Source organism: Siphateles boraxobius, unplaced genomic scaffold, assembly GCF_051911475.1.
Source record: "Siphateles boraxobius isolate OS27281-9 unplaced genomic scaffold, OSU_SipBor_1 41, whole genome shotgun sequence".
NCBI lineage: Eukaryota > Metazoa > Chordata > Actinopteri > Cypriniformes > Leuciscidae > Siphateles > Siphateles boraxobius.
The window spans coordinates 281,120-290,000 of record NW_027509042.1 but is presented as its reverse complement, the minus strand read 5'-3'; the positions used below and the strand labels follow the sequence as shown (position 1 = coordinate 290,000).

The window sequence follows — 8,881 nt, the reverse complement described above, 5'->3', positions numbered from 1 at the left end:
GTGTCAGTGCGCTGGACGCCTCCACACTGGACCAGGTGGAAGCCCGACTACAGGTGAACATGAGGATATCAGCATCATATGAGTATACACTCAAACCACAGTTATTCACACACCTTCAACATTTCTCACATTATCACACATAGTTTAGAAAATGGTAATAAAATATGACAAGTACTCAGAGTTATGAACTCAGTTGATATTTCACTGGTTTTGTCCATCCTTCTGTTAATGTACTGTACGTACACACCGCCGCCGACTTGAGCGACAAATAAGCTCTGGCCGCCCTGCCAAGGACGCTGATCAAAAAGTACGGGGAAGCTTGTTGACGCTCTGGCCGCTCTGACGTAGCAGGGAGAAGAGAAGTGTCACAACATGAAATGTGATAAACAGAAAAAACAAGCTTTTATAATGACAGCATTTTTATAACCGTTTTGGTCACATTTGGTCGGGAAAAAAAGAATAATTAGCTATTATTATTTGCAATCGGTGTTACCGTGAGCAAATGAATTGCATTCCCGTGTAAAACGAGCGTTGGTAAATATTTCAAATAAAAGTTGCGCTCATTCTCAAATGTGTATCACTGGATCATTATGGATACTGGATAAGTTGTTGTGTTTGGTGCTGCTTTATTGTATTTGCGGAGAAGACGTTTTGGTAGGAACGAAAGTTTACATCGTATGTTTCTCCGGAATCGGCCAGTGCGAAGGACGTAGGGCTGGGGATCGTAACAAAATTTTCGATACCAATACCGATACCGATACCTTGACTTCGATACCGATTCCTCAACGATACTTTTTTCGATACCAATCTTATGAAACCAGTTTTAACAATATAACATTACCTAAAAATAAACGTTTGTTGACTTTTTTACATTCATATTTTGAGTCTGTAAAAAAGCACCAATGCTAAAATGTTCTATGTTTCCTAATAATTTAACAACATGTATTCTTTACTTCAATGAGCTCATTGTTTCTGCCTTAACTTAATGCATTGTTTAACAATGAAACTGAATGAAAATTAATTGAAATGCATTACACACAGTCACCTCTGATAATAGATCACTCTAAATTGTAATTTAAACACATGCATTTTCTGCAAAGCTGCTTTGAAACGATATGTATTGTGAAAAATGCTATACAAATAAATGTGAATTGAATTAAAGGGATACTTCAGCTCTGGGAACATGAATGTGTATTTAATAGTGATCATTTATATAGTAGAAATGTGAAATTATTTTTTAAATTGAAGCATTCTAGACTGAGAAAAGGCAGAAAATGTATTTTTTACTCATGTGGCTGAAAGACAACAACTCCCAGAATGCACTTGCTTTGCTGCCCTTACGAGGCCAGGCCACTCCCAAACCACGCCTACCGGTTACAGGCGGCAGTATCCGAAAAATTTCTCCACACATTCTCTAGGCTAATACATACTCTAGTAACAGTAAAGGTTTAAAGGTTTATAAAAAGAACCACAACCGATGGGAGTTATAACTTTTATATTAACTTAAAATTAATATTAACACTTTTACACTCAAAGCTCTTCCAGAGCTTCGGCTGTTTCCTTATATTCATTCACAGTATTGTCAGTCAGGAGCTGGATATTTCCGTCTGATGTCCTGGACAACACAGGTGGGCAAAACGAGACGATAGTCTTTACCAAGTCGCTCGCCTTGCTGGAACCATTCCATAAAGTGACGATAGGCTGTTAGGCGATATTGTCTACAAAACAGTAAGCACAACGTTAGCAATGCGAACTATTTGCACACAGTATACTATCATAGATGTAAATATAACAACAATAGCTCAGCTGACTAACGTTACGAGGGAAGAACATTGTGTTAATGCCGGGTGTCCAAACTCTGTACATTACGTCTTGGTAAAAAAAAGAAAAACAAACCAAATAACGTTACTCACTATACACTAAGCCGTCCGTTTGTCCCTGCGGGCTTTGGCTGGCGTTTCCAATTTATCTCGTCCAGAAGAAAATGGGATCGTTGAAATTCGCGACAGCAATAGGACTCTCTATCTGTTTCCATAGGCGCACAGCGTGAGCACTGACAGCTCCAGTCCGCCCCAGCTGGAGTCTGGCCGGGCTCGAGTCAGGTCTTGCTCCCCTGCTGCAGCAGCTGCTCCGGCCGCATCTTGTTCCTCCATCTCCCGCAACTGTTCATCGCTGTATTGCGGCTCGTACAGGTAGCCGCGAGCATCAGATTCGCGCAACTGATCTTCGAAATCCCCTTCTGTCATTTCAACTTCTAAACTAACGTTACCTTCCGCTATCGTGATTAGCCCACTATACAAACTTTATACACAGAGCAAGAGCCTGTTAGCTTAGCTTCTACAGAAAGATGGCTGACAATATCTTACTTTCTGTGAGTGAGATCCCGCCCCATATGGGCGTAGTGAAAACATGCGGAACTAGCTACTAGTACTGGCTGTAGTTTTAAGCCTCTGGCCCAAAAATCCTCCGATGACGCAAAATGACGATTTTTGCGTCATCGGAGGATTTTTTCCAGACTAAAAATACATAAATCTCTCATATCAGGGGGAAATGAGGGGGGGAAGCAAGGTAATTCGAAAATACTACTGGTTTTCTACTAATACAAATCTTAATGCTAAATCCTGAAGTAACCCTTTAAATATAGACTACTGGGGTGCGGGATATATGCTCGCGCTCAGCACACATGAAGCTTGCGCAACTTGCAAAAGTAGCCTAATGATTATGGATGTGCCGGGAAACGATAGCAAGGAGATATTTTAATTGTTTATTAATGAACAAGTGTTTACAGTGTGTTGGCGGCAAAGATGATTATTGAGATGCTGACCCGTCATTCCTGCATTAGTGAACGCGCCCGCGCCTATATGGATTAGGTAATCAAACTATTTATTTCTAATTGTTTCGTTTAAAAGTAGATATATTTTGACCGTATATAGGACTATTTCTCATGTCTGTGAGGCAAGTATCCTATACGCTGATTTTCTGTTCATTTGTGACGCGCTCCAGTTCTTGCAGTCGAAGACGGATAAACGTGCTACTCTCAAGTGTATCTGTGCGCTTTTAAGTGCCTTATCAGATTTATCGTGTTGCCGGTCCTGGCAGCAATTATCTTGTCGAAAATATTGTAACGCGTGCTTCTGGCATAGGTAGGTAAACTTTTGATCATTTCCACATATTTTCTATCTATTTGGGTTGGGACGCTTACACATACACACACACACACACATACACACACACACTACAGCCTCACGTTCGACGAGCCACGTCTCTGGGCAGCCGCGTAAACGAGTGTTTTTCCGCCACAGCCAATCATGCTGCATGCTTATTGTTTCACTGACGTTGACGAGATTAAGCACTTAGGTACCGAAACTTGGTACCGAAAAACAAAACATGTTTCAATACTCGGTTGTATCGAGGCAATTCGGTCGGTACCTAAAAAGTACCGAACTCGGTACCCAGCCCTAGAAGGACGTATATTCCGATTGGTTGCTGGCGACTTGCCGCTGAACCGCGCCATAGCTCATTACCATAAAGTTGAGCTACTTTCAACTTTCTGATTGACGCTCAAAACGCGACGCCGATGGATTTAACGCTCCTTGCAGCGGAGAGAAGCCAGCTTCCATTGAGAATAAATGACTCCCGCTAGCTTTGGAAGCTCAAGTCGGCGGCGGTGTGAACGTACAGTTAGACTGTCTCACACATGAATTATGTTGAATATCTGTCAGCTGTTAAATTTAACTACACAATTAGAAAATACCAGTTTAGCTGGTATTATCTGATCAAAACATGATCAGCTCAAAGTGTCTGAATCATTTTTGGTCCCATATTTTATACATTTTACTGGTAGACACTGTATGAAGAATTATTGGATATAATGTCACAGTTTTCTTATTTTTTTATTTTGCTCTCCTCACTTACATAAATGAACTATAGTACTATAGTTAATTTATGTAAGTGAGGGTTTAACACGTGTGCTGGGTGTCTGAATAATTTTTGGTATGCCTGTATATGGAGCTGTTATTGTGGAGACTGACTGCAGTGTGATTTTTCTTTTTTTCTTTTTTCAGAGTGTTCTGGGGAAGATGAATGAAATTGCCAAACACAAGGCGGCCATCGAGGATGCTGAGACCCAGAATAAGGTGCGTCCCACATGACTGAATGAACCAGGTGTGGTTCATCAGATGTAGCATGACCAGGTGTGGTGTACTGATGACATCATCATCAGATGTAGCATGACCAGGTGTGGTGTACTGATGACATCATCATCAGATGTAGCATGACCAGGTGTGGTGTACTGATGACATCATCATCAGATGTAGCATGACCAGGTGTGGTGTACTGATGACATCATCATCAGATGTAGCATGACCAGGTGTGGTGTGTTTCAGGTGTCTCAGCTGTATGATGTGGTTCAGAAGTGGGATGCGATGGCCACGTCCCTCCCACAGGTGGTGCAGAGACTGACGGCTGTCAAAGAACTGCATGAACAGGGTATTCTATCACTTCATCTGTTTCATCTCTATCACTTCATCTGTTTCATCTCCATCACAAAATACGAGAGAGGACATCCATGTCCAATTTCTGACTAGGAAATTTTCAACCTTGAAATTCATATTTATGATAATTCCAAAAATGTTATTGTTAATAATAATTACAGATCATTGTAAGATGAGTTCTATAGCAGCAAAATATTGTATTATAAATGATTACTATTATTAAGTGTCATGAGATTCATTTCAGTAATTACTTTATGATGGAGATGTCTAAATAAAGGAACTCTTCATGCCGTTAGTACAGGTGTGTATTATTACTTTTTCCGATCTTTTATTCTTTCTTCGTGTGGTATTTCAGCGATGCAGTTTGGCCAGCTGTTGACCCATCTAGACACGACCCAGCAGATGATCAACAACTCTCTGAAGGACAACACCACTCTTCTGACGCAGGTATCGCTTCTGAAACACACTCAAACCCACAGTCATTCACACACACCTTCAACATCTCTCACATTATCAGTTTACATTTACATTTATTCATTTAGCTGACGCTTTTATCCAAAGCGACTTACAGTTGCTATATATGTCAGAGGTCGCACGCCTCTGGAGCAACTAGGGGTTAAGTGTCTTGCTCAGGGACACATTGGTGTCTCACAGTGGATTCGAACTCGGGTCTCTCACACCAAAGGCATGTGTCTTATCCACTGCGCCATCACCACCCCTATAGTTTATTCACTATAGTTCCGAAAATGGTAATAAATTATGGCCAGTGCTTGAAGTGGGAAAAGGTGCCGGTACTCTCTTGCATTGGCAAATCATGACATTTGAGATTTCTACGTGTGTGTGTGTATGTGCGTGTATGGTGAGATTACTACATTTTATTTAATTAAATGCATTTATGGTAATATTATTATATTTTCATGTCAATCTGTTCATTTTGACCATGAACGATGCGCTGTCACTTTAATTAAGTGCGTGCAGCGCAACAGAAATAGACTCTGTGTGGAAATGATCTCTGCAGTGCACACACACACACACACACCGTTCCTGGAACGCATCGCAGGAGCGCATCCGCGTGCAGTGTGAGGGCTCGAACCTGTTTACATGAGTGCGGAAAAAATACGCACTGCAAACAAAGTGAAACGGGCTTGACACTGACGCTTTTTTTTTTGTCAGTGGTCGAGTACCGGATGGTGAACGTGATTTCACCAAGTATCACATGTTCCTGGATCAACATCTTTGTTGATCCTGGAACAACTTTCAGATCAACCATTCAGATTTGAGGGACAAGTTTACAGTTTATCAAGTTTAGGCTTAGAACCAGCGTGAGGTGCTTCAACATCAGTGTAATTCACCTGTCATTTCCCTCTGATTTTAGGGAAAAGTTATGGGTAGGGATTGGGTAAGGACTAAATTTTGGGGCAGGAATGTTATTCCAGGATCAACAAAATACATTGATCCAGGAACATGTCTTACTTGGCAAAATCACGGTGACCAGTTCTGGCTACATGCGAGAAGTAGCGGTACACAAGAAAAAGTGCAGGTACGCTTAAGAGTAAAATGTAGAAGTGCCGGTACCGCCCACTTTGAGCACTGATTATGACAAGAACTCAGTTGATATTTCACTGGTTTTGTCCATCCTTCTGTTAGACTCTCACACATGAATTATGTCGAATATCTGTCAGCTGTTAAATTTAACTACACAATTAGATAATACCAGTTTAGCTCAACCAATCACCAAGCAATGCTTCATGTTGTTCAGTCTGTGGTGTAAAAAGCTGCATTAGTTATTAAAGAAAAAACACTTCAGCAAAACATGATCAGCTCAAAGTGTCGGAATCATTTTTATAAAGTTTACTGGTAGTCACTGTATGAAGAATTATTGGATATAATGTCAGTTTTCGTTTTTTTTATTTATTTTGGTCTCCTCACTTATGTAAATGAACTATACTGTCCTGCGTGCAGTAGTAAAAAAAATATCAAAATTTATATCAAGTGTCCGAATAATTTTTGGTCCCAAATTTTTATACATTTTACTGTTAGTCACTGTATGAAGAATTATTGGGTATAATGTCACAGTTTACTTTATTTTGCTCTCCTCACTTAAGCCCCTTTCACACAGAGATTCCGGAAAATACACGGATAAAGTGACCCGGGTTCGTTTGACTTTGGTTCATTCACACTGCCAGTGATTTTCCGGAATCAGAGAGTGCGTTCACACACAACCCGTAAAAATCCCGTGAAGACACGTGACATGTGATGTCTCAGCAGTCTATAGTTTGCTTATGAGCTGCGATTTCCTTTCGAGAAACCATCTTTTTCTCTGATTCGATCATAAACTAGCTTATTATGTACCGTTTCACGCTGGCGAACGATCCCGGCTTCTGCGCCATCATTACGGCACGGCATTGATTACGGCTTTTGTTCACACGGCGCGCGTTCCGGGACTGAACACGCCAATGTTACTAGATCCCCAACTCGGCATCAATCCCGGGTTGTGTTTGCATTCACACAGGCAATTTCCCGGGATCAACGTGCTGTGTGAAAGGGGCTTTACATTAAAGAACTCTAGTGTCCTGCACACACTTGTAAAAAAATACAAATAAATATGATATCTGGCGTCTGAATAATTTCGTCAGGTCCAGCAAACCATGAAGGAGAACCTGGTGGCCGTGGAGGAGAACTTCTCCGCACTGGACCAGAGGATGAAGAAACTCTCCAAATAAAAGCGTGTCGTGAGGAGAGAGCGTGAAGGACGAAGCAGTGTGACGGCCCTCACGTTAGCATCCAGCTTTTCTCATGTCGCACTTTTGTTTTTCTGCAAGTTTAGATGAAGTTCGAGACCAAAATGTTTCACACTACAACCATCCTAAAGCTTCACCTTTCCTCCGTCAGACACAGACTGTCTGTGAGATGATCTGGTGATTTCTGTAGCAGAGAAATATTCGAAGCACTTTTCCATCATGATCCACGTGGACTTTGTTTCGGACGTGAGCAGACGCTGTGTGTAAATACAGGCTTATATGTACTTTAACTTGTTCTCATGACAGATCGCTTGTAACCGTTATTGTATTAATGTGTGGAATACAAAAGTCCACAAATTATGATAATTTTCCAATATAGAATTTCAAAGGCATCTCTGGATAATAAAATGCTTCCAGAAATCTGTTTCATGCTCTTGTTTTTGTTGTTGAATGTGTATAAAGTGTAACTTTACCAGGGTTAGAAATAGCTTTTCCTAATGCTGATATTTAAGATTTAATCTTTTCACTCAAGTTACATGAATTAAAGCAATGCATTATATATTATTTTCATACGGACATTAGTTTGTTCTTCAGCTTAGTTTAGTTCATGTCGAAACCAAAATTTCCCAGGCTATTTTTGTTGTGTATAAAACGGTTATTTATCGGCCCAATGGAAGTTTTCCCATAGAATTTAATTGAATGAAATAAATTTTTTCATGTGTTAACTCATTATTTCATCTGACTCATTATCTGTGCATCATTAAATGTGAGCGAATATTTGACTTTTTAACTCTGAAAATAATGTCAGTCCGTTAGAATTAAATAACATTTTTACAATTTATTATGTCTGGTAAATGTATCTGCCAATTTCATACTCAGTTCAGAGATAATCGATACAAAACTTCAAATGCTCTGGAATAAAGAGAAGATGCAAACTTTGACATTTATAAAATACATGATGTGAAATGTTTTTGCATGAGTTAAAAATCACAGAGCCTCTTGTTGCAATTCATTATATACCCAGATATATATTTTCATATTATATACCCAGACCAAGACAGAAACTTCCTTCACATGGATACACTTGCTAACAAACATTAGCCTGGAAGACATTTCTAAACTCTTAAGAACTTTATTACCTTTTGGTTTACTTCTTTGGGAATGAAACATTTCAAATGATACCAAACATGTTTAAAACAGTATGATAATAATTCCCCTGAAATACACCCAAACATCTTATATGGTTTAAATGTGATCTCAGCATGAGAAAGATGTATTCACTTCTCAAACGGTGATGCTAACTTCACAAAAGAGAGTTGAAATGTTCATTTTCTTTGTTTTTCCAGTCTTACACAACAATACAAGGTGATGTAGCGGAAAAACGAATCGACAATAGTTATCACATCAGCAATCGTATAAAATTCATGGCCCACCCAAAAAACTGGAGAATCAAAACAATCTCTGAGTTTCCCAGTAGTTAATATGACGAGAGAGGGGATTTATGTCCAATTTCCGACTAGGAATTTCCAACTAGGAAACTTGTATTTACGATAATTATGATATCATGTGAAGGCAGCATTACATGCCTGTTTATTGTGAGTTGTGTTAACTCTAGCTGTTGTGGAAAAACGAATAAACAATAGATAA

At 39.7% G+C, this 8,881-nt stretch overlaps 1 protein-coding gene across 1 annotated transcript in view; it reads left to right on the top strand.

The window, feature by feature from the left end:
- LOC143706085 (dynactin subunit 2) overlaps positions 1–7,654 on the top strand; it is a 28,084-nt gene extending 20,430 nt beyond the window's left edge. Inside the window, exons 10-14 of the mRNA XM_077197642.1 lie at positions 1–53; positions 4,065–4,136; positions 4,386–4,488; positions 4,849–4,940; positions 7,130–7,654. The exon at positions 1–53 is cut by the window's left edge and continues 25 nt beyond it. Coding sequence (XP_077053757.1) covers positions 1–53; positions 4,065–4,136; positions 4,386–4,488; positions 4,849–4,940; positions 7,130–7,216 — 407 coding nt within the window. The 3' untranslated portion in view covers positions 7,217–7,654. The remainder of the gene's footprint in view (positions 54–4,064; positions 4,137–4,385; positions 4,489–4,848; positions 4,941–7,129) is intronic.
- The last annotated feature ends 1,227 nt before the right edge of the window (positions 7,655–8,881 follow it).